The sequence below is a fragment of the Ambystoma mexicanum genome, chromosome 13 (assembly GCF_040938575.1).
Source record: "Ambystoma mexicanum isolate Mex_15411 chromosome 13, UKY_AmexF1_1, whole genome shotgun sequence".
In the NCBI taxonomy this organism is placed as follows: domain Eukaryota; kingdom Metazoa; phylum Chordata; class Amphibia; order Caudata; family Ambystomatidae; genus Ambystoma; species Ambystoma mexicanum.
The window spans coordinates 97,012,243-97,038,831 of NC_090938.1; the positions used below are offsets into that span (position 1 = coordinate 97,012,243).

Consider the following 26,589-nt stretch of genomic DNA (forward strand, 5'->3'; position numbering starts at 1 on the left):
CCTCCTCGTGCCTGTGGTTGGTTCACTTTATTAACAGATTTGTACGAAATTTGTACTGAGAACAGTTGATGCATTTTAATGGAATCAAGAGTAATTGTGGTACCACATTGAGACAGTATTTATTTACAATTTTAGAATTTTTGGAGCACAAAGTAAGTTATTGTATGTGTACATAATCAAAGTCTTATTTATATAAAGACTATGTTTTCAATAGCATAGTGTGTGGACATTCCTTTGTGGGTGTTTGGGGACTACACTGTACTTAAAAACCAGCCAGCATCCCCTCCTGAGAGCTTAAGCCTTGATTGCTCGCCCATAGCTACCGAATAGAGAATCTTGGCTGGGGTGCCCTGTGCTTCCACTCTGCCATATAGAGAGCAGGAGTACAGACGCCCCCCCCCCCTCCGGTGCTTTACAAACACCCAATTGATAACCAAGAAGCACAGGATGTGATATCATTCACCCTGATCCAGTGCGCACAGATGAAAATATGCGTTGGACAAGTAATTCCCTCACTACGTTAGGCAAGCAATACGTGCATTATTCTTGTTTTATTTTTAGATGCACTTTGCTCTCCTGAGTTGCTTTTCGCAGCCAACATATGTTGCAGGTTGGTAGATCTGGAGTATTCGAAGTCAAGCTAACATAGATCCGTATTATGCATATATATTTTTCTCAACATAGGAAGACTTGTTGCATTAACCTGAAGAGGGGTTGTCTCTAAACATGTACTAGTTGCAAGAGAAATCATTGTCGGTGCCCCATCCGTCTTCATGGGCACTCTTGTAAAACGCATATTGTCCATTTTGATGAGATTACTGTGGCAGTCATTTGTTCTCATTTCTGAAGTGTATTTACTTGTGAAAGTAATTGCTCTATTGTGATTCATGGTCATCATTGCCGACACAATACACGTTATTCAAGTTATTGACGATTTTCACGAACTTCTAAAACAATATTGAGGGTAGTCCTGGCAAGGGTGGCCGGGCATTTCTTCTCTTTGTAGGACTGCTAAGGAGTACCATTGCGTTTTTACCTTTGACACTTAATGTAGCATTGTACTACTAGTTGTCAAAATGATGCTACAGAGAGGAGGGAAAGTGTTGAGAAGCAGAGCGTTTGGTTCGCATGACAACAGGCCACATCATTGGCACGCATTGGCTCCCTCACAGATTTGTGTGCGCCCTGACCGCAGGCTTTCCTTGGCCATCACTCATCTGAGTCAGAAGTAAAGACAAGAAAACTGGAGAGCATTGTCTTCGATGGAGTCTGGATCGGTCTCTCATCATAGTCTCTCATTCTGGTCCTGCTCGTAGTTTCCCATCTTAGTCCTAGTTTCTCATCCTGGTCCTGCTTGTAGTTTCTCATCTTAGTACTAGAATCTCATCCTGGTCCTGCTCGTAGTTTCCCATCTTAGTCCTAGAATCTCATCCTGGTCCTGCTCGTAGTTTCTAGTCTTAGTCCTAGAATCTCATCCTGGTCCTGCTCGTAGTTTCTCGTCTTAGTCCTAGTGTCTCATCCTTGTCTTGCTCGTAGTTTCCCATCTTAGTCCTAGTCTCTCATCCTTGTCTTGCTCGTAATTTCCCATCTTAGTGCTAGTTTCTCATCCTGGTCCTGCTTGTAGTTTCTCATCTTAGTCTTAGTGTCTCATCCTTGTCTTGCTCGTAGTTTCCCATCTTAGTCCTAGTCTCTCATCCTTGTCTTGCTCGTAATTTCCCATCTTAGTCCTAGTTTCTCATCCTGGTCCTGCTTGTAGTTTCTCATCTTAGTCCTAGAATCTCATCCTGGTCCTGCTCGTAGTTTCCCATCTTAGTCCTAGTCTCTCATCCTTGTCTTGCTCGTAATTTCCCATCTTAGTCCTAGTTTCTCATCCTATTCCTGCTTGTAGTTTATCGTCTTAGTCTCTCATCCTGGTGGCCGTCCCTCATCCCAGTCCCTTGCGTGGGTTTTTGGCACACGTTTTTCTAAACTTTTGGTACAGTTGAGGTAACTCAAGTCCTTGCCTCTTGACCTGGTTTAAAAAGCATGTATCCACTTGCTCCCTGTGGCGGTACCCTGTATTTGTCATTTTGGGAGAGGGGCCTTTTCGTACAGGTAGCAGAGTAGATCTACGGTTCCGATCTTGAATCAGAGGTTCTATCAATTTGATTGTGGATATTAGTTCTTCAGCGGCTCGGTGAAAAGAGCATATTATCGAGTCTGGCTCTCCCGCTCTTTCTCCCTCTCCTGTGCTGTTTCACCACCCTTGCTCCATTGCTTGGTCGCTCACTCCCCCAGACTCCTGCTGAGCCCTGCGTTTTATTAGTGGCTACTTATAGATGATCTGTTTTACCTGAAACTGAACGCATCAATTGTCTTCTAACTGATGTCAACTTTGTGACAAAACAAGTTTTAACAAGATAAGATGCATGTTCAGATAATCAGCTAATCAGTTCTGTTCCCAGATGTAATCTTCTGAGGAGGGGACGCTGTAGCCATCTCTGTAAACCCTTTCTTAATGTTTGTTATTGAAACAAATACAAATTTGAGACTAAAAGTGACACATATCTTGGCATTTACTGTGAAAACCTACCAAAATACGGCTGAAATAAAACCAAATGGAGCAGTTAATTGTATTCCTTTATACATAGTAGAATCAGCGATGGTTTACCCCTCGGGTTTAGAAGCCGCACATATTAGTACTTCACAGCATCATTAGGTTTTTATGAAGTTTCAGTTCCCACTAGCATCCAAGTGACTCTATTCCTTTCAAATTTTTGGGACATCGACACACATCTTTCAAATTTTCTAGAAAAGTGGGGATTTGTGAAACACGTTGTGGAAATAATGGGGGGCGGGCTTATGTATTAAGTGGTACCTGGTGAATGTTTATCGCAGTGATCACACACACAGGGAGGTTTAGTGGAGTGTTCACTGGTGGTCCCCACATTTAATAGTAAGTGCTGATGATGTGGTTTTCATATAGTGATTTTGCCAAAAACGCTTTACATAGAACATATGTACATACAATAGCACCTGACCGGAGTTGGTGCTCATGTATTGACCTTCGAAAGATACATGGCTGAGTTGGCCGTGCCTGGATTCGAACCTGCAAGCTGTAGATCCCACACAGATCGCAGCAGCGAGCACTGAAATTGCTGGGCTGTCTTAGCGGCTGGTATTTCAAAAGCTCAGAGATTTGCATATTGATTCCAGAGTGTGGGGCGGGAAGGATATGGAAAGGCTGCATTATACTCCTAAATATAAGTGATACCACCCACCACATTCTCTTGGAGAGGTCCTTACTGCAGGACTTCTGAAACAGTCCAATATGACATTTTTCTTCAACACAAGACACATTGGGCCCCATCACGAGTTGGGCGGTAGCCCTTAAATGTGGCGGCGACGCTATTACCGCCACATTTAAGGGACATAAAATCACGAGTCTGGCAGCATTTACCCCCAGATGTAAGCTGTGGGTAAATGCACCTACTTAATGCCCATTTTTGGGTGCAATTAGCGCAGCGCTATTATTATTATTGTGCCGAAAATGCCCCATTGGGTCCCATGGATCCAATGGGGAATACTCATTATCGCCCAACCCTTGATTCCGTGCTGAAAACCCTGGGATACCGCCCAACTCGTGATGAGGCCCATTGTATGTTACTAGGGTAAAGGTTTGCTCCACGATGCTTGGCCGTACACCCGACATATAAGGCTTTCTCTGACCCGACCAATCTAATTCTTTTAGTCCATGAGAATGCTGCTGCTCCCTGGCCTGTCGCACAGTCTCCTGGATCTAGGCGCATCTTTTTAGCATACTGATTTCCTTTGACCTGTTTTGGGTCTGCATTTTGCACACATTCAGTTTTCTATAATCTTTCCTGCTGGGTCTTCTTCTGTTGCCCCTCCTGTAGCCCTAAAAAGAAAAAAAAAATAATAATCTAAAATTGATGACCATGAATGAATCCATCTTTCCTCGTCAATAGGGGTTCTTTCTGGGTAGAATTTGTTCCTCCATTTTTTGGTCTTCCGTGCCATCGCAACAAGGACATTTTTCCAACCCCAGGACATTGCGGCATCGATTTAAAAATGTAGCATGAAAAAAATCTTGCAGCAAAAATCTGTCCATTTTTCTGAAGATAGGTTTAATTGAAATAGTCGAAGCTTCTCTCTAAATGGGAACAGTTCCATTGCTGATGTCCTCCTTGTGAGTTCCTTCGTATTAATGCTCTATTGGGCTTCAGAACTGTGGGCGTCGGATATGAGGAAGTGGCCTTTATTTGTGCTTGACTATCCAAAATGAGCCTTTTTAGCAGGTTCATTAATTTTGATCCACATTTGAAAATGGCAATTTGCCTTTGTTTGTTGCCTGTGCAAAACCTTGATAAGGTGCTGGTTCTCTAGTTTCTATAAGGAAGGGCAGCGTAACTAGGCCACCATGGACTGCTCTGCTGAATTCCATCCTTGGGCACGGACCCAGAGATGCTCATTCGCTGTCTGTGAGGGGCTCCTCGAACTCCAAGGCTGAGTCGCCCATCTGTGAGCTGCCTTCCTGCTTAGGGAAAATCTGAGAATTTGAAAGTGGTGATTGCAACCTCATGGAATTCCTCTGGGCAGCGGTCCACTGCCGCTGCTGCGCGCACTGCGTGACGTCAAACGCATGGCCCACTGCACCTCCCCGCTGCTGTACCGCAGCCAAGATTAATATTGCAGCAGCGTGGCGAGGTCTGGTGGGAACCTCTGTTTGGAATTCTAGGTTCCATAAATTGTATTTGTCAAGCAAGCTCTCTTTAGCCTTCTGGCGCGCTGTCCTTCAATATGTTCGCCCTTCAGCGCTCTTTAACCACGGCTTCCATTTATTTAAAAAACTCCTTTTGGCAAAGGGAGCCAAATTTGACAGGGAGATGGATGGATGGTCCATTTGATTTCGAGCATATTTCAGTGGGATTGTCTTGTGCCACTCTGGGATCAACCGTTCCGGACTGAACCAATTCGCTGGTGAAACGTGTTCAAATTCTGTAAATGTGAGATTTGATTGTGTCTGGCGAAATAATTTCGTCTGATGCGGGGCTAAAACGTTCTTACTGCAAGCTACTAGCTTGGCATGAAGTCAACCCCGCACCCCTCGTCTCCACAGATGCCCACAGTGCATCTTGTCTTACTCACCAAGAGTCTTCTCACTAGCCACTGTAGAGTAAAGTCTGGTTAATGCGTGTAGATGGCCCCGCGCCTCGTGCAGAGCCAATCAGAGCTAGAATTGCAGCCCCCCACAGCAGGTTTTCCCCCTTCATCATCCACCCGCTGTCATGGCAACGAAGGATGCTTTCAGATGCAGAGTGCTGGCCCTGGATCTGGAGAGGCGCGCGCTGGAAGCGCGTTTATGATTGCTTCATCCACTCAGGTTATAGGTTTAAGCCTAGAGGACTCTGCGGCAGAATGCCCTTAGTGCTTTGTTTTAATGGGATATGAAAGCGGTAGGATTCTTCTTTTGCTGTTGTTGATGGCTCTGGCGAACCTCATGCAGTCTGCGGGGCGTCAAATGGCTTCCTTTCGAGCGCCCCCAGGACCCGTCGGCGCCCATCACCAGCCCCAGGCTGTTTCATTGTTCCAGGAAAGTCTGTAAAATGGAGGACTGCTCTTTGGTGCCACGACGTTTGTGTTCCTGTGATTTTAATGTTCTTTTTCGAGCATTATCGATGGACTTTATGCCATTCGTTATTACTTTTCCTTGAGCCAACTTTGAGACCCCGGTAATCTTTGATCTTTACTAATAATTCAACAGGTGCTTGAATTTCATTTTGAATTTTGACAAATCTGTATTTCTGCCAATGGCCGCTGCATGGCAAGCTCTTCCTTACAGACATGTCTGGCAAGTTCTAGCGTGCATTCGACTGTGTGCATTGTGTCAACTACTCTTGACCCCATAGGCCCTGGGGTAAAACTGTGAAGTTGCAGGCTACTAGCCAGCCATAAAATGTCACTCGCCACCTCAATTCTGTACATGTAGACAGCACACCAATTCTTACTCGCCGAGAGTCGCATATCACTAGCCAGTGGCTAGTGCACACGTTGCACAGTGACATACCCCTACCCCTTGTGGCTCTGCAAGCTGAACCTCTCCAGTTAATGTGGTAGCGTGGCTTCATGTGAAAATCACTTTGTCAATAACTTCCCAAATGTCAATACATTCACCGCCAAGTTCAATTTCCGCTTCTTTGATTATTAGATTAAACCTCGTCTTATTAAGGTCAGGGGGCCCTACGCTATGTTCAACACAATTCCAGGCAGCACAGTTCCAGGACACCAAATCCTAGGGTTCCCTTCCCCAAGCTTAATGGCTATATCAATGTGAAATGTCTTGAAGTTTTTGGTTTTTCAGCTGGACTTTCACCCAGGGGTCCCTTCCCCAAGTCAATATTTGGTTTCCTGCTTCCACCACCACAAGCTTCCTTTTTCACATAAAGAGGTTCTCTGTTCAAGGCACAATTTTAGACCATACGGACCCGCCCATTGCAGGTCACGCAACCAGGAACTTTCATGGTTTTTTCAAAGTGCAACATTTGACTACATAAACAGTTTCTCAAAGTGCAGCTTTACAGCTTTTACCACATTTGTTTTGGTTTAGATTCATTCGAAACCTTCCACCCATCACTTTTGTGGTCAGTTTGTTTCTCCTTGCGAGAGAGGGTATGCCCAGACGTGGGTCCCTTGCTCGCTGCGCCACAGGGAACCAGGCTGCACCTCACTGAGGAGGTCCAACAAGGCCGAAACATGTCTGGGGTTGCTTGGTTGTCTGTGCAGAGGGGACCTGGCCTAGCAGTTCGGGCTGGGCTGCTACCTTCGGTGGTGGCAGCTGCTGACTGATTTGCACATGGCTGGTCCCCTTTTGCAATGGCGCAGACGGGCTAAAAAACGGTGGTGTGGAAGGTTGCCCAGAGCAATTGCCAGTGGTTTAGATTTATTCGAAACCTTCCACCCATCACTTTTGTGGTCACTCTCTAAGAATAGTGAGCAAGGGGTCCACGTCTGGATTCCCCTAGTAACCCAGGGCAGGACAAAGACTGATATGTGTAGGATATTTCTCCTCTGTGAAAGATAGGGAGCTAAAGACTCTGGGTAAGCCTCTTGTAACCAGGACTCATGTCTGGCAGAGAGTCTCCCAGGACCCCCCTTGTTTGCATATTTCAAGTAACTTTGGGTCTCACCCTAAGTTACTAGAGGACTCCAGACATGGACCCCTTGCTCACTATTCTTAGAGAGGCACAGCTCCACCCTACTGATGAGGTCCAACCAGACCGAAACGCGTGTCAGGGGTTGCTGTTGGTACTCTTGTTCAGAGGAGAATTGCCTAGCATTTCGGTGCTGGACTGCCTCTCGGCAGGACAAAGACTGATATGTTTGGGATATTTCTCCTCTGTGAAAGATAGTGAGCTAAAGACTCTGGGTAAGGCTCTTGTAACCAGGACTCATGTCTGGCAAAGAGCCTCCCAGGACCCCCCCTTGTTATTTGCCTAGTTATTCGTGCACATTATAAGATACAATTTTACCTCTTCAGATCGGGAAGTAAAAATAGTAGTAACTGCCCGTGGCACAACGTGTTCTACTGGTCAAAGCCAATCCATGGAGCTGTGCGGGGCAAAGCATCAGGGCTGACGACGCCTATGTGCCTTGTCCAAAAGGAGGACACACACACACCTATGTGCCTGGTCCAAGCATATGCATGGAGCTGTGTGGATGAAAGCAGGAGGACTGGCTTCTGTGTGCCTGGTCCAAGCATATCCATGGAGCTGTGTGGATGAAAGCAGGAGGACCGGCTTGTTTGTGCCTGGTCCAAACATATGCATGGAGCTGTGTGGATGAAAGCAGGAGGACCGTCTTCTGTGTGCTTGGTCCAAGCATATGCATGGAGCTGTGTGGATGAAAGCAGGAGGACCGGCTTGTGTGTGCCTGGTCCAAGAATATGCATGGAGCTGTGTGGATGAAAGCAGGAGGACCGGCTTCTGTGTGCCTGGTCCAAGCATATGCATGGAGCTGTGTGGATGAAAGCAGGAGGACTGGCTTCTGTGTGCCTGGTCCAAGCATATGCATGGAGCTGTGTGGATGAAAGCAGGAGGACCGGCTTCTGTGTGCCTGGTCCAAGCATATGCATGGAGCTGTGTGGATGAAAGCAGGAGGACCGGCTTCTGTGTGCCTGGTCCAAGCATATGCATGGAGCTGTGTGGGTGAAAGCAGGAGGACCGGCTTCTGTGTGCCTGGTCCAAACATAGGGTGCGTGTGAAAGCAGGAGGACGCCAGCCCTAACATATGCATGGAGCTGTGTGGGCGGAAGCATATGCGCAAAGGCAGGAGGACAGGCACCTTTTATGTGTCTGTTGCCTATTTTCTTGCTGGTAGCACTTTTTTCCTCCTTTTTTCTTTTCTTTTTGGGCAGTATGTTCTTATTTTCAGGGAGTGAAAGTGGCTGATACACCCCTTATCCGTAGAGCTGTTACCGCTCTCCAGTGGCCGTGTACCACACTGCACCTAACAGATAACTTGTGTCTATCAGCTCGGCTTCATCCTCTCCAGAGCGCTTTCCTCTCCAGCACCCCCTCTGCTACTCGCGCGCCCAACCTATGACCCCAGAGTGCAGCCGCTACTACAGTGCTATGTTGCCACCCAGCTACATTTGGCTTTATAAAACCCATACACAAGCAGTGTGTAGTAGTTGCATTTGGTATTTTGCCAAGATCTGCTAAACGCAACCTAATCTCCTTGCGTTCCCGCACCACGTTCCACCTCATGGCCAGAAAATCCCATGCAGTTTATTGTACCCGCCCCCCGCCTCACCCTTACTGCATATGTTGCTCTCAGCGACACGTGCCACGCTCTGTTGCTTCCTAGGTATATTAATGTTATATAAAAACTCAAAACACCAATGTAGGGAATTTGTATTTGGATCAGTATGTTTCTAGTGTCGGGGCAATCATTCCGATTGGTACACAGCTACTGGCGCCAAAGCACTGCTATTCCAAAGCCACGTGGGCATCATACATACTGCTTAAGGTATGCAGAGGGCTCAGTGCTGTCACAGCGCCTGATTTTAAAGTACATTCATGAACATGAAACAAGGGGCATAAGGAAGCTGGTGTACTGCCTTTCCTCATCCTTTTTTGTTTTCCTGCTCTTCATTATTTTCCTTCGAGGCGCCATATGGCCCATGCCCTTTCTCGCCTTTACGCAGTGCAGCCTTTTTTGCCATTTCACACCTTTACGTCGTGCAGGCTTATTAGCCATTTCACACCTTTACGCAGTGCAGCCTTTTTAGCCATTTCACACCTTTGTCATGCGGGCTTTTGGCCATTTCACACCTTTACGCAGTGCAGGCTTTTTAGCCATTTCACACCTTTACGCAGTGCAGGCTTTTTAGCCATTTCACACCTTTACGCAGTGCAGGCTTTTTAGCCATTTCACACCTTTACGCAGTGCAGGCTTTTTAGCCATTTCACACCTTTACGCAGTGCAGGATTTGCTTTTTAGCCATTTCACACATTTACGCCGTGCAGGCTTTTTTAGCCATTTCACACCTTTACTCAGTGCAGGGATTTTAGCCATTTCACACCTTTACGCAGTGCAGGCTTTTTAGCCATTTCACACCTTTACGCAGTGCAGGCTTTTTAGCCATTTCACACCTTTACGCAGTGCAGGATTTGCTTTTTAGCCATTTCACACATTTACGCTGTGCAGGCTTTTTAGCCATTTCACACCTTTACGCAGTGCAGGATTTGCTTTTTAGCCATTTCACACATTTACGCCGTGCAGGCTTTTTTAGCCATTTCACACCTTTACTCAGTGCAGGGATTTTAGCCATTTCACCCCTTTACGCAGTGCAGGCTTTTTTTAGCCACCTTCCCTTTGCTTATTGGGACTAGTATTTTTCGGTTCTGCATTATTACAACAAAGTAAATTACTATGTGGTAATTTTCTTTGTTGCAATCTCTTAGAATTGTTTTATTTGGGGGGGGTTCTCCCCTTCCCCTTCACTACCACCCCACGCCCTTTTACCCCCGTTTTACCCCTTAACCTTCAAATATATGTACCAAATTCGAAGTGTTTGTAACAAAGTAAACTACCACTAAGTAAATTATTTTGTTGAAACAACTGGAGACTGTCTTTTTCATTATAAATGTGGTCTTCATGTGCCTAAAAAGCCAGTCCAGGCTGCTGGTGGGACTGATGACATGGGACCCGTTGGCAACTTGGATTCCGGGGGAAAACCAGTCAGCTTCACCCAAGTTTCCCCTTGTGTTTTGTGACTCTAAGGTGGATTGGTTTGTAATGTTGGCAGCTTTTTGGATGTGCAAGGATTTAAGCCCCTCTCTTCACCCCCTCCCCCGCCCCTGTAGAGAACGGCCTTAAAATATCTCATGACTCCTACTGGGGTATGGCCCAATCGATCAGTCTTTCTAGTGTGGGGTCTTACGCCTTTCGTGGGGTTGCATTATGGGCTCCTTGCTTGAGTGTGTCTATTCTGGATACTGTTGGGCTCTTGCGGTCCTGAGACGGGTGCCTTTTTCAAGCATTGGGATGGGTCTCGATTTGATGACCTTGGTCTTTGAGTTTGAACAAGCCCATTGGCCGGGCTGCTGTGCCTGATGAAGATGACAAGCGTTTGTTGCGGATTTTCTCCAGGTCCACTGAACACCTGAAGGAACGCACACTTAATATAGGGCAGCAATAGTTCCTAAATGTTCAAACTACTTCCCATAGGGGAACCTCTTCTCTGGGACAGGGTGTAAGGGCGTTTGTTGGGTTGGGATCATCAAAATGTTGGTTTTTATGAACCAGTCTACTGCACCACTCAGGCGGGAGGGATTGGGTGGTGGTTGCTACCGGTGTTGGTTGCCTTGGTTTCTATGGATCCTTCATGCACGGAAATATATTTCATTGTTGGATTATGAATGTAAGCTGCACACCAGTGTCTCGGTGATGCGGTGTGACTCGTCCTCTTTATGTCATTAGACGTAATCTATTAAAGCTGTTGCGGGGATACAAATGCAATTTATGGGCGCTTCTGGCTGAATGGCGTTCATTGGATGATTGCATTAACAGGCGTAGCGAGCTCTTGCCTCGAAAGGGGGAATTAGAGGAGAATTAGCGTGCAGAGCCGGGCCGGTGGATGTAGGGCGGCATCGCTTCTTCTCCACGGGCGCCACTCGCATAAGGACACACCTCCCGCTATGCTACATTGACCGAGCCATTCCTTCTGCGGTCCTTCAGGCTATTCCAAGGTGATTCTATGGCGTGCTAGCTTCTGGAGTGGGCAAGGTAGGGGTCAGCTCAAGAAAGACTGTGCAGCGGTGGGCTGCTGGTTTATTAATGTGTGATCAGGACAAAAGGCAATGCGGGGTGGGGGAGGGGGTTGAAGAGGATGGTTCTAGGGGATATACCCAGTTCTGGGAGAGCAGATAGGAATGTAGTCGAGGTACAGGCTTAATGGACGTCCCTCAGATGTGGCATCGGAGCTCGGATGACGCACATAGCCTCCAGTTGGGAAAGGTTTGATTAACTGTCATCGCACTTCATCCTATTGGCGCTTTACCAAGCCTTGGTAAAGCGCTTCAATGCATAAAACATTGAAGAAATCTTCGGCAACTGGATGCCGCCTCCTTCTGCTTGTAGGGTTAATGGGCATATGGGTTTTTGGACTGCTGGCTTAAATCTTGGGGAAGGCCGTCCGCTGTCTCATGGTCACTATATGTACAGTTTTAGCCGCTTAAGGTGGCTGCGAGTCCAAGAAACCCTCTGTTCACCATGTTTTCAGTTTGTTCTCCAGTTGTCAAACGAGCTGGGATCCCATTGCGATGGCTCATGCGGTCCTGTTTGGCTTATTAGTGTCTGAAGTAAATTGAGTTTGGGATTGGAGCGCGCTGACGTGACGCGTTCTTTGCAAGTGTTTGGCTTGCTTCCAGTACTCCGTGCACTTCCGCCTGATTCCAGATGTGTAAGACACTGTAAATGATCATTAAAATCACAATATTGCCCACTTTACAGCCGCTGATCCTGCTCCGAAACCGCACCAACGCTCCCCTCCCCGGGCAAGAGCCACCTTCTCAAACGGCGTTTTAGAAAGTGCCAGCCATGCCAATGAATGTATCCTTTGGGGCTGTTACTGCCTCCAAGCATGCCTAGAACTATCCAAACAAAACCATATAGAAATCAAATCATTCCGAATCCAGAGGTGTGTTATGATTAGCTCTGCCTGCAAGAGAGTGGAATGTTGAGATGGAAGGCAGAGCGCAGAATGTTTACCCATGAGTGAGTGTTCCAGGGTGGAGAGTTGAAAGATGTAAGCCCTGAGAGAGGATGCCGGTGGGTGTCCTATTTTCCCCATGACTTATCTGACATAAGAACTGTAACTAATAAGCCCAAACTAAGTAAAGAACTTACAGTTAACAAGAAGTTGTCAGTCATTTGTAACCGGACCCAGAATTTAACAAGGTCCCATCAGCAGAGGTCTATCTAGGTCATTTGTGGCGATTACTGAATAAAAAAAAAAAGTATTTGTTTCTTAGATTTTTTTCAAATGTTTTTTTTTCCTTCCTGATTTGTATTAATTTATTACCAAATTGCACCTCTTCTTTACTTTTATCGGGATTGGGTTCCCCAGACTCCAGTGCTTTGCCCTGCGTTCCTGCTACTCCTTTCTCTTGTACCCTTTTGTTTTTCAGGACTGTTTAATTTTTTGACCGAAGTGTATTTTTCGGGGAATTTTGCTAATTTTGATTGAGTTATTTTAGGCCTCGAAAGTTGCAGTCGTCAATAGCCATTAACAAAAGCTAGTCTTAGTGTTCATCGGTGTGGGCCTTGGTCTCTGTTCCCACTTGTTAAACGATTTTATTTTACATTTTTTATTATTCTTTATTTAATGTATTATTGGTCGTAACCAGTGCATTGATTTTAAGGCACCCGTTTGGCATGCGGAAGCCGTCTCGATAAGCTGAGACACGTTGGTTAATCAAGGTTTTTTATATAGCGCCTGATGCCGAATACCTCTGATACAAGCTGACCATATTACCCAATGCAACCTAGGGAAGGCTTCAAGCTTGCAAAGGGTCTGCTGCCCCCCCACCCTCCCTCCTCCCCCGAGATACCTAGCCGGCCCTCCAACGAAAGTAAATCTGGCACATGTCATCCTAGGATCAAGTATGCTCTGTTGATGTCCTCACCAGTTGCACCGCCTAAAGGCCCTACTGGCCTCCAGCATTGAAGTGGCTGGGTGCCGCACTGGGTACATCCGTGGCATGATGTGCCCTTTTGGTGCCTTGCCATGCTTGCCTTCCGGATTTCACCTTTTGCTAAGGGAAGCTTCACGTCTCCTGGAAATGGTTGAACTCCACTTCAGACAGGCTTTGTCATTCTTCTGGGACACTCCTAAAAAGGAATGCCTCTCTGTTGCCTGAAACGCATAGTCCTCGACAAGGTGAGTCTACTGTTTATTCCAACCTGGTTGACTAGATCCATCTCTAACCATGGTCGGCTGCCCCCAAGGTGCCCTAGTTCACCTCCAAGCGTGAAAGCACCATGGACCTTCCCTTTGAGAGAGAGAGGTTGTGATACAGGCTAGCTTCGGACAGATAGCCTGTGTGCACGCTGTGAGAGGTTTTGGGGATGGGCGACATGCCACACCGACTAGCTGTTTCAGCCTAGTCTGGACATAGCTATTGCGTGGAATTGGGGTGTACAGGTACGATCTAGCTCCCTGCTAGACAACTCTGTGCATGTCATTGAAAATGTGAATCGCGGGGCTTCCTAACTTGCGTGGAATTGGGGTGTACAGGTATGATCTAGCTCCCTACTGGACAACTCTGTGCATCCATTGGAAATGTGAATCGCGGGGCTTCCTAACTTGCGTGGAATTGGGGTGTACAGGTACGATCTAGCTCCCTGCTGGACAATTCTGCATGCCATTGGAAATGTGAATCGCTGGGCTTCCTAACTTTGTGCAAAGGAACTTGGAGGGCAGGAACTACATGGTGATACCTGGGATTGTGTCCTGCAAGACATTGCAAGACATTGTGGCAGTCTTCCAGGCCCCTTGCGCGCACACAACGAAAGAGCATTGACCGGCTCCGCTGCGCATTCGACCCGCAGAATTCAATTTCTCTGTGGCATTGCTGGGAGTTGCCTGTGCGGAGTGGAAACCCCCCACTGGGCCTAAATTCAGTTAATGTGCCTTTTCAGTTCAGGTGTCAGGAATCGGCCCCTGGCACTGCCTTGTATCAATTCTTCTCTAGAAATTGGTAGACGCCACCCTACCAACAGCATGATGTTTGCAATCTGACAGGACGTGATGGCTAATGCTGGGCTTCATTGAGACCTGGGCGTTAACATCGGGTACTGCCATCGGTGGCGGCGGCCAAGGAACCCCAGTTAATGGGCTTTCCGGGAAGATGGCGGAGCATAGAAGAAGCTTGCATTGGCTCCGGCCATCAGCGGCACCAGGCAGAGCTTCAATGGCTGGCTTATTGGTGCCCTGGAGGGCCAGCGCTGCCATGCGGGCTTGACAGCTTTGCTAACGACACCTGACACGAGTGTCGCAAAGGAATAGCTGTGAAGGGCCGGCCCGCAACACGAGTGTGTTTTTTAAATGAAAATATTTCCTTGAAGCACAGCCGCAAATCCCAGGAACACTGAACTAATGTAGAGTGAGATGTCGTTTGAGGCCATCTTGTAAGAAGAACGGACTCTTAATTAATGAATGCTCTCGGAGCAGCTCATTTAATAGAAAACGATGAAATTAGCTTGTCAATCTCTATCTTTTTGTTTAATTAGAAAAGACCTGAGCATCAAGTTGTAAGTTACACATTGAATGTGTCTTATTTATCTCAAGTCTCTGTAAAAGCTAGGTTACTGGCCCAACATCACAATATAATTATGAATCCCTTGTTTTTTGTTGTTTTTTTTTTTTTAAACAGTCTTTTTTGGGATATACGGCAACTATTGAAGCGTTCTTGCCCATACAAGAAGTCTCTATTGTGGGGTAGGTAACCGCTGCGTAAGTTTGTGGTACTGAGCCGAAGGTGATGGTCTCTAACGAAGGCGAAGGGCAGCTGTCGCACAATAGAGCCCGATGATTAGGGCTTTAATGCTATTAGCACTTGCGTGTATGCGAGGGGGAAAAGAAGAGCCTCACCTTGGCCTTCGTGTTGCAGAGCAAGTCCATCTCTCCTTGCCCATTGCACAGTGTGCACACCACCCAAAGGGAAGATGGGATGCAACCTTTAGGGGCGGGTATAGCCTGCAGCCCAAACTTCCTGATTGGCTTGAGAAACGGAAACGGCAAGAGGAACAAAAGCGGAGCAAACAAGGCAGGCTCTACTGGTGGTTAGTTTGGATTCCATGCGGAAGGAAAAAAATCACATGTCACAAACCCGCACCATGGAGTCCCCTCGAGCGGGTACTGACACTTGAGTCATTATCTGGTTTTCACAGCATTCGATTGGCCGGATGAGCATGCATCATTATTCTATATCAAACGTATTGTTTAGTTTAGTAATGGGTATGGAATTGGAAATGATTTAGGATCTTTGCCCATAGAGTTGGCATAGTACACCTTAACTGCAGGCATTGTATGTGTCTCCCCACACATCTGTCTGTGTTGCTTAGCCTGGAGTGCCTGAGGATGCGCGGTGCGTGCGGAATCCCTGGTGTGACAATCTGGTCACAAATAGTCACTCCTAAAACCTACACAGACAGGCTGGGATCACATACATGGTGGTTGTCTCTACCTGGGTATTCTATCTATCTATCTATCTATCTATCTATCTATCTATCTATCTATCTATCTATCTTCCTATCCTATCCTATCCTATCCTATCCGTAAACTGTGAAATAGCAAATACTCCCCTTACTATAATACTGGGTCAGGCTTTGTTCCTACTCGTTACCTGCCTGCTCCACCTGTCCAGGATGTTAGAAGGCTATATCAACATGCACGCGTTACATACGCCATTTACAAGTAGTTGTGAAAGCATTCGTAAATCACATTATTCACAAAAGAAGCTTAACCAAACGTATATGATGGAGTACGTTTGTGAAAGGTGCAGAAATGGGTGTAATATTGGCTGGCTGTTATGTTGCCTTGTATTTTTCTAGCACCTCCTGCCATAGTTTATGGCATCAATGCACTAATGCCTATCAGAGAGGCGAAGGAGGAGTATGATAGAAGCAGAGAATTATAAGAGGTGCACTGCATCATTGAGGCGTTTCTCATATAATCATACTGAATGTTTGAATGTTTCATTACAAGCATTTCCTTTGGGTTAAAGCTGTTTCTTACATCTTTTGCAAACCCTTTTCCATTTGACTGATAAAAACTGAAATAATCTGCTTTTTGCAGTTGCCAACTTTGGCAACAACAGCAAAGTCAATATTACTGTTGGTTTTCAATTAAAGCTTATGTGCGTTTCTATGTTTCATGTTTCTGCAGGAAAGGTGATCAACAAGGACCTTCGCCACTATCTAAGCCTTCAGTTCCAAAAAGGGTCAATCGATCACAAGTTGCAGCAGGTGATCCGAGACAACCTGTACCTGCGAACTATCCCCTGTGAGTATGAATCCAGTGGATTTATTATTTCAATTATTAGATTTGCTGGTTTCAGAAGTAAAGCATTCATTCTAAATAGTGCTATCGGTCCAGGAATGACGAGGTTGCACAACTCACTATGAGCACATCAGGATGGTTGCAACTTTTCTGAAATTTTACACATAAGAATCGTAGTTTTCCTGTATCTTTTTTGTGAGTTACTTCAAATAGCAGATATTAGCCTTTTCCATGCACATGTTATTTTTGCTTTTATGAAAATGGCCTGGATACATTCTTTTTAACTAATATGCTTCAAAAGATAGCAATTGCAATTCCGTAATGGGATGTAAAGTTCTGAAGCAAATGTAACTATTGAAATATAATTGTTTCTTTGATCCCAAAGAAAAAGTATTTTTCTGCAAATCATAGCTCATGATATGATGATATGTGCGACAAGGCAAGGGAGGGGAACACGGGAGAACCAAACACCGATCTTGACATTGAGAACACGCAAGTGCATGGGAAAGGAAAAAGTGCCTGGAAGGGGGAGAGGGGAAAGTGCGAAGCAGAGGAGAACATATAAATAATAATAAATAGATAATAGAGGCAATAAACAGTGGTAGTGCAGCCAACAAGTGCTGTGTTTAAGGCAGCAGACTGGGTAAGTCTGATAACTGCAGAAAAAAAAGAAAATGGGGGTGTGGGGAACTGTATGGTTACAGATGCAGTCCCCAGTGCAAGGGGTGGCCGGGAGGCAGTGCAGGAGGGTGGCAGGGTGAGCAGGTACCTGGGCTCAGGGGGCAGAGGGTGGCCAGGTGCGCAGTGCCAAGAGAGTAGTTCAGCAGGGGAGAGTGGGAGCGAAGGCAGAAGAAAAGAGGAAGGTCTTGAGGAGCTTCCGGAACCGGAGATGGTTCTCCTCAAGTTTTAGAGTGGCAGGGAGGCTTTTGCAGAGGGAGGCCCCAGCCAAAGACCGAGATCTACCCCCAGCTCGTTTCTTTGAAAAACAACCGAACCTGAGGGAGTTGGAGGTAGAGGAGCGAAGAGCTCGAGAGGGGAGGTATTTGCGGAGGCGTAGCTGAAGGTATTTTGGACCCAGGCCCCAGAAAGCCTTGTGGACAATGCAGAGGGTTTTGAATTTAATCCTTGCATCCACTGGGAGCCAGTGGAGAGATTACAGAGCCTGAGAGATGCGATTCCCAGGCCTTGAGGCCAAGGACAAGTCTCGCAGTCCTGTTCTGGATTAGTAGAGGGCGGAGAATAGAGGCAGGTAGATTTAGAAAGAGGCTGTTGCAATAGTCCAGCCTAGAGAGAACCAGAGCTTGAGAGACAGTGAGCTTCTGAGGGAAGGAGAGGAAAGGCAGAGTACCTCTGAGGAGGTGCAGTATGAAATGTGACTTTTTAGAGACCTCAGAGGTGTGGGCGGAGAAAGAAAGGGTGGAGTCAAAGATGACTTGAGGTTCTTAGCCTCGCAGGTGGGGGTAGGAGGAGGGCCAAGGGAGGTTGGCCAGAGAGTGAGGGGAAAGGATGGTGAAGGTGTGCCAATGAGGAGGATCTCCATCTTGCTGGCATTCAGACAAAGATCATTGGCGGCACACCAATCTTGAATGGTAGTTAGGCAATCTGAGATGAGAGAGGGAGAGGAGGCGGCTGGGGGAAGCCTGAAAATTAGTCGAGTATCGTAAGCGTAGCACCGGAAGTTTGAGCAGAAAATTGCAATGCAGTGGGCGAGAGTAGCCAGGTATTGGTTGAAAAGCCAGGGTGAGAGGTGTATGTACTTTAGAATTAGATCTAATCAACCCAAAATAATTTTGGTTGGAAAGAAAATTAAATTCCACAAGTAAATTGCAATTAGTTTTATGGGAAATAAACGGATCTAATATAGAAAGTGGGTGGTTGCTTGGCCATTCCCCTTTAAAGGGATGGTCTAGTAAACATTTTTATTTAAAAAATAGATAGGCCACATAAAAAAAATACTAGCATCCTCCGTTTTAAAACTTCCTATGTAAAATTTTGAGCTATTCAAGCTCAAAATTCAAAAAAGCAAGCACAGGGGCGCCGCCATTTTGTGAAATGGAGGCCCTCCTGTGCTGGCTTTTGCTTTTGCGGCACTAATGAAGGAAAAGCCAGCAAGCTGTAGTAAACAAAGTCTACCGCTGGGTGGCTTTCCCTTCATCAGTGCCGGGACTCGGAGGACGCCGACCGGAGACCAGAGCAGGAAAGCTGCAGCTGAATCTCGGTAAGTGCTATTTATTTTTTTTTACAAAAAATAAGCACTAGCTGCAGTTTTTTGTTTTCCGGGCTGGAGGAGCACGGAAAACTTAGAAATAAAACCGCAGCTTTAAAAACGTTGTATTTATGTTTGCGGTCGCTTTTGAAGCGACCGCAAACATAAATACAACGTTATTGTGCTGGAAAACGCTGCAGTTTTTCGTTCCAAGTTTCTCAGGCTCCTCCAGCTCGGAGGAGCCTGAGAAACTTGGAAAGAAAAACCGCAGCGTTTTCCAACACAACCGCGTGTGTTTCTGCCTGCTGTGGCTATCACTTTGGGTCTCCGGTGCTCCCAGGGGAGCACCGGAGACCCAAAGTGAGCACCGGAGACACAAAGTGATAGCCACAGCAGGCAGAAACACACGCGGTTATGTTTACATGCCGCGTAGTGTTTCTACCTGCAGCTGATTTCCCATTTGGGGCTCTCGGGCTCCCCGTGGGGAGCCCGAGAGCCCCAAATGGGAAATGCTAAATGCTGCGTTGTCTGCCTAAATCTGCTTTCCCATTTGGGGCTCTCGGGCTCCCCATGGGGAGCCCGAGAGCCCCAAATGGGAAAGCAGATTCAGGCAGACACAACACGGTTGTTTTCCGCAATGCCGCGTTGTCTGCCTGAATCCGCTTTTCCATTTGGGGCTCTCGGGCTCCCCGTGGGGAGCCCGAGAGCCCCAAATGGTAAAGCAGATTCAGGCAGACACAACGCGGTTGTTTTCCGCAATGCCGCGTTGTGTCTGCCTGAATCTGCTTTTCCATTTGGAGCTCTCGGGCTCCCCGTGGGGAGCCCGAGAGCCCCAAATGGTAAAGCAGATTCCGGCAGACACAACGCGGTTGTGTTGGAAAACGCTGCAGTTTTAAAACCGCAGCGTTTTCCAACACAATAACGTTGTATTTATGTTTGCGGTCGCTTCAAAAGCGACCGCAAACATAAATACAACGTTTTTAAAGCTGCGGTTTTATTTCTAAGTTTTCCGGGCTCCTCCAGCCCGGAAAACTTAGAAAAAAAAACACAGCTAATGCTTATTTTTTGTAAAAAAAATAAATAGCACCTACCGAGATTCAGCTGCAGCTTTCCTGCTCTGGTCTCCGGTCTGCGTCCTCCGAGTCCCGGCACTAATGAAGGGAAAGCCACCCAGCGGTAGACTTTGTTTACTACAGCTGGCTGGCTTTTCCTTCATTAGTGCCGCAAAAGCAAAAGCCAGCACAGGAGGGCCTCCATTTCACAAAATGGCGGCGCCCCTGTGCTTGCTTTTTCGAATTTTGAGCTTGAATAGCTCAAAATTTTACATAGGAAGTTTTAAAACAGAGGATGCTAGTATTTTTTTTTTATGTGGCCTATCTATTTTTTAAATACATTTTTTTACTAGACCAGCCCTTTAAGTATACCCACCTGTACCTTTATCCCTTCTAAGTTCCGTTTGTGCGGGTTCTATGTCTGAAGATTCCTACAACCCACCCTCATTTTGGAGAGATGAAATGTAGATGGCTAGTCTGCAGTGCACACCATACCAAGTTTCTCTAAAAGGAGAGCAGCCTTGTGTTCATTTCACTTGTGTTTTCCTTGCTCAGCTTGACAAGGAAAAAGTAAACCAGGCCACTCGCTATATATACATGGGTTCTGAAAAAAAGGAGTTCAGATGGAACAGGAGTTAATCCTTGGAACAGTAAGTCCTAAGATTCGGTGTTTTAACAATTTCTGCAAGTGAAACTACATCCATGCTTCGCCATTTCTGAATAATTGCCTCCCACGGCAAAACAAAATGGAGGCGGATAGTTTGGTTGAATCCTTCTTAACATTACTTTTCATGAACACAGATGAAGGCGTAGCTGGCGGTTGGATTTGTAGTACCCCAAATCACGGCACACACGCTTGGATTGAGGGAGGACCTCCAAGGCCTGTTTTATGTAAGAATATGCCGTTCCACACTTTAAAGAATATTTCTTAGGCTCCAAAGCCGGAGGCCGTTAGACCAAGTGCAAGCTTTGGACGTTGACTTCCTGGCTTCGAATTGATTTGGGTTTTCGTTTGCTTTTTCTGCACTTGAAAACATCAACAAAGGGTTTAATTTGAGTTCAGGAATAGGTCACCTGCCTTCCTAATGAAGCTTTGACTTCGCATACTGTGGCATTTCATCATATTCACTTACCCGAGGGATTCAGTCTTGTCACTCTGAATTTAATCGGCTGTATATATTGGTTCGCGTAGTTTTCATAATGCAGGAGTGCTGACGGTTACGTAAAGTGTCTTGCAGCAGAGGTTCCAGTCCAAAATATCAAATGCTTTTCTTAAGTTTTTGCCACTTACCGACCCAGATTTGAGGGGAACCATTCAAGGTCACTTACAATAGTTTTGTAAGATCTTAACCAGTTTTAGGGTAACACATGTCAAATTGATTCCTGAACGCATGCTGAAATCTACTGGACACATGTTGAAAATCCCGTAGCTTTATACATCTGAAAGTTGTTGCAGGATACAACAAAAGTTCAATTGTGTGAATTCAAATTGTTTTTCTGATGGACAAAGGGTCATCCCAAAAAGGTTTGTCGGCTGATTATTTTAAAAAAAAAATAATTAGAAACTGGCTTCTTAAATTTTTTGGAAGGCAACACTTTTTCACAAATCCAAAATTCCTCAATTACCTGCAGTGTTGCAGGAAAAATGTTTCCTACACTACTATATTCGCAAACCTTTAAATACACTGCAACCAACTTCTGTCATCCTTGCCAGTGCTCATAAAGTTGTCTCAGTTAAAAATAAAAATAAACTGTGGCCATGGGTGTCGTCAACTTCTTGCCAAATCCTTGATCTATATTAGCAAATGGCCAAGATGTCAAGTCTGACCAGTAGCGCCTTGAGTCTGGGCAGCCCAGCACCAATTCATGTTTTCTTTTAGAGTAGACCATCCTTGGGCTCCACAGTGAGGTCACTTGCTGCAATCCACAATTTGGGTTATCCATCATGGACAAGCAGATGAAAAGCAGTATGTTACATACTTTTATCTTGTTGTTTTGAAAAAGGAAACCAACATGAAGTTAAATTATGCCATCCTATCTTTGTGGGTACAAGTGTTACTCTGGACTCTTGTGCCCCATCTATTTGTGCAACATCTTACTTGCCAGCAATACTCATTCTACCAACATCACCCTGCTTATTAAATAGACAGCCAGACACAAACCGGAAGTGCAGCAAGGTTTAATTTAGGTTGGGTGTACAGGTTGGGGCCAAAAAGACAAACTGGGTGCTTGAAGATAGCTAAAAAGTCTCTCAAAAGTTCAACAGTGATCCCTCTCTCCCTCTCCCTTTGCCATTGGGGTTTCTGCTGCATTGGTCTCTCGTTCGTTCTTACTATTGCAAGTTTAAAAGGGTTAGCAACCCTTATTTAGGGAACTCCAAACAGCCGCTTCCAGACGGCTTGAAAGAGAGTATCACAGTTTCTTGTGGTCGGGGAACTGGCTCGGCACAGGTTGACTGTCCCATGGGGATCCTGACCTCCCTACCTGGGGTTCCCAAATAGCTGCCTGCTCACCACGGGTGCATTCCTCCTACGGCCTCTTTCTGTTTATGGCCAGTCGGGCCCCCAAGTACACCTGGCTGGGTACCTGACATTTCGCCAAAGCATTCTCCTACTATGTAGCAACCGTATGTTCCGGCGTACAGTTCGGGATATACCCGCCCTATAAAACGACACCCGGCATATAAAACGGCCCCCGACTTTTGAGAACATTTTCCTGGGTTAAAAAGTCGTCTTATACGCCGGAACATACAGTATCTATCAGCGAACCAGAAATACGACTCAGACCAGAGGACATGGATCAACATAGTTTAATTAAAATAAAAAATAAAAAACCTAACTTACCCTAGTGCTAAAAGGGGATTGCCATCCTATGAAACGAAACTAAGCTGCTCGTCAAATGTTGGAATAGCGAAAAACACAGCCCTCTTTCCTAACCTGTGCAACTATCTGGCCCTGCAACTAGAAGAAAACAAACCAAAGAAACAGGCTTTCACCCTGGGGTTGTACGGGGAGCTTTGCGCCCAAGGGCTGTGGCTGCCCACACTTGGCACTGCTCTTGGAAACGGTGTGCTTGGACATTTCACCGGGCAAGGGCACAGCAATCTGGATCTCCCTGGAGGTGATGGTCCTGCTCATGTTGTTGTGAGCCACGCTGGTGGCTTCCCTGGTGATGCACTCCCAAGTTGTTATTGACAAACGATTTGGTCTTGGAGGAGATGACGGTGTACGGGTGCACCTTCCATCACCATATAGATGTAAATGGCATAGCTCCGGGCCCACCATATCCTCTGCATGGCAACACCTCCAGACATCCTCTGCTCAACGCTCTACTGGCAGCGTCCACTCTGTGCGTTGTAAAGGATTTCAATCAGGCGACACACACCTTAGTCTCAGCCCAGTATGCAACGCGCAATTGAAATGCTTATGTTTTATAGATTAGTTTCAATATTGAGATGATACACCACTCATATCACACCCCCTTTTCAAATACCCTGGATCATGATGGGCCATGAAGCAGGCTGGTTGATCAAATATAATATGTATTTATTTATTTTAAAATCAAAAGAAATCATACACTTTTTAATATGGGGCAGCAATCACCAATGGGGTGATAAGAACAATAGGAATGTAGGCAATGCACTCAGTTTAACATTCTATTGATACATCTTCAAAACACCAGGGAATAGAACCACTTTTTGATTTTAGGTAAGATGGCAGTTGAGTTAGAATTTCCCCCTGCAATGTTCCCTCAACCGACAAATAATCAATTCTAAATGGATCAAACAGAATCAGCAGTTAATGAGGAATGACAAACTAGAAACCGAATTGAAATCCGACCTTCCCTCCCCAAACAAGAGAGAAAAACGGATTTTAAACCCTGACAATGCTAAAAATGACAAAAAAACTCGGAAATGGATGAATAAATGAATGAATGTGTGCAAAAACCTTGAAACAAATATTATTCTTCACGAGAGCAACGAGAGCAACAATGTAAAAGTACTAACAATCCCAAGCAGTGTATAACCAAGAGCATACATTTCGAAAATGAATGGCAGGTTTTAAAACATGTTTGCAGCAAATGACACGTTGGAAAATTAGCAAACTTTTGCAATTCTCACCTGAAATTACCAAAACGGTTTGTAATAAAAATGAGTGAAATATTGATCCAGTTTTTGTGTTGGGGTGTAGCTATAGATCAGAGGTACACTTTGGAAGTGAAAGTGGGTCTCTAGCTTGTAAATTGAATGAGTTATGGAAAATAAAGCGGTGAAAAAGGAAAGTAAATCAGTTTTGACAAGAACAGTTGTACTCTATACTAGAGCATTCAGGCTAGGAGACCAAAGAAGAACACAGTAAACTCTAGGGTTGATTCGCAAATTCAACCTTAGTTCCCCAGTGCCCGCCCTGGCGGAACCAGTCCGATCACTCGAAATAGGATTGATAGCTTAGGATTTACACACCGCAGAACTACTACAGAGATGGCGCTAGCACTAGAAAGCAATGACAGGGTGGCAAGAAGGATTTTGACAATATTACAAGTCATCAGGGTTAGGATAGGGTGATTTAGAGATTGGGATGGAACAAAGCAAGGCAGGGGATACTATGATTTTCTATGGTTTCTATTGATACTCACAGTCCACATTTTAGTTTTTTGATTTTGGACAATCAGTGCTCTGGTCACCACATGGATCTGGTCTAACAAAGAACAGCCGGACAAAATCAGAGGTACAGGATCCACTGGGCAGGGACGGGTTACCGGGCAGCACTTCTGGACTGGCAATTCATTGGATAATACAGGTCACCAGGGTAGCAGTATGGCAGCAACGTGCAGTGAGTGGCGCCAAGCCAATCTGGATCAGAATGCCAAAAGTACCACAGTTTTCCCCTTGTTAATGGGAAATTTAGTGGGTTTGCTTATATGCTAGGCCTTGCTGGAGCAGGATCAGCAATGCTGATGGGATCTGGATGGGATCTGGAGTCTGGATAGATGAAACGGGAACAGGACGCCGGCGCAGGAAAATCAGCAAGTGTGTGTGGGTGTGTCTAGGGTCTTGCCAGAGACCCTTATTTATAGTGTAAAATGACATCATCAAGGTAGAGAGTGGGCACGGTTAACTACGCACGCCCCCAAACTACTTGGATTGGGCAGGGGTACTAGTCTCGCCTTGCTCTCAAATGGTTGGATTTCGAAGGGAATGATGTCAGGTTTACGAGGTGAGGTTTACAATGTCCAGAAAGTCCCACATTTACTTTACTGACAATCTGATTTTGCCAAAAACATACATTGCATTCTATTGGCAAATTATCCACACAGGTTACATATGTGCAGCACAGATCAGTCCAGTCCTCAAGTCTGTGCAACCTTGTTTTGCTCTTTTACCAGTTTTTCACGTTTTTCAATGGGATTTACATTACTCAAAAATCTACAACTTTATACAAGGGTGGGGATTGTCAATAGAGTTGTGTGTACAAAATATTACATTTGCAATGTGGATGCTTTTCTTGTAATCCAACATATATCACCATTTATGTCCACCAGGTGTCAATACATTCTACCAAGTTTTAAAATAAAGATCACAAATTCACATTTACACTGCTGAGGTACAAGTCTTTAAAGTTTCCTTATGAAATAGTCTTTAGAAACAAATGGGCGTCACTGGATCATTTTTTTTTTCAGCTGATACCAACTGGCATTTCCTTCAAAGCAGGAGGGGGGGGGGGTTCTCCACCTGATTGAAGTTTTATTGTCTCTCACACTTCAGCTTCCTTCCATGGGAGTTTCATTGTCCTAGGTCCCAGCAGAGACGAAGGTCTGTCCTACCTTATAATTATCAGGGGGTTTGCCAGGATCTGCTGAGAGAGATAGCCCTCCTTTTTTGGCAGAAAACCTGTTTTTCAACTTTGCAACTCCAGCCACCCTAGTTTTAAAATCCTTCATTTTCTGATCCTAAATCCAGAATTAAACAAGTCTGTTGCATAAATAACCAGTAACAAACCCCTTCATATTGCTAAAGACTGTGAAGCTTTCATTTATCAGTGGACTATTTCAAAACACAGGCATTCGTTTTTCTTTCTTTTGCAAAAACCCATTTTTTACACGTGCAAAGCTAACATTTCTTTCTTTAATTTGGTTTTGGCAGCTTCATCAGATTTCCACACTGTCTCTGCAGCCAAAGTCATTTTTCTTGAAGGCATGAGTTTTATCTGAACACTGACCAGGCTCAGATAGTTGGAGTTCCTTTGAACTGCTGAGCGTGGATACATTTTGGCAAGAAATAAACGCCTGTTCCCTTGGGAGTGAAAAAGAAGTTGCTTTTGATTTCTCTGAGAGTTGTTGTGACTGGGCTTGTCACTCAGGAATTATGCCTGGTTTGGTGAAGCACAGTGAAATATCCTGGGCATGACTGGGCCTTTTTACTCACAGTGGTTTCAATATGAACAAATGGAATTGGCATCAAAGCAGCATTTTTAAAGAGTGAAAATGTTTCATTCTGAAGGGGATTTTGGCTTTTGCAGCAAAGCAACGCTGCTTTTTCGCTTGATTTCATTTGTTTCCGAACACACTGGTTTACTTTTCAGTGTGTCCCCTTGTTCCATTTTGCCTGAAGTGTGCTAGGCAGGATGGTGCAGCCATTTTTCTGTTGCTATCAAAACAAAGTTTTGAGGTCCTGGTGCGCACGGGAGCCAGCGCAGCCAGGTTGCTGTTTCTTGCGCAAATGCAGCTTATTGATGTGGGGCAATACTGTTGAGTGGGTCAATATA

General features: G+C 45.5%; 1 protein-coding gene across 2 annotated transcripts in view; it reads left to right on the forward strand.

The window, feature by feature from the left end:
* The window catches only part of MAGI3 (membrane associated guanylate kinase, WW and PDZ domain containing 3), a 1,006,442-nt gene that overhangs the window by 399,985 nt on the left and 579,868 nt on the right, over positions 1-26,589 (forward strand). For both annotated transcript variants that reach the window (XM_069633359.1, XM_069633360.1), the window contains exon 2: positions 16,454-16,570. In XM_069633359.1, coding sequence (XP_069489460.1) covers positions 16,454-16,570 — 117 coding nt within the window. The remainder of the gene's footprint in view (positions 1-16,453; positions 16,571-26,589) is intronic.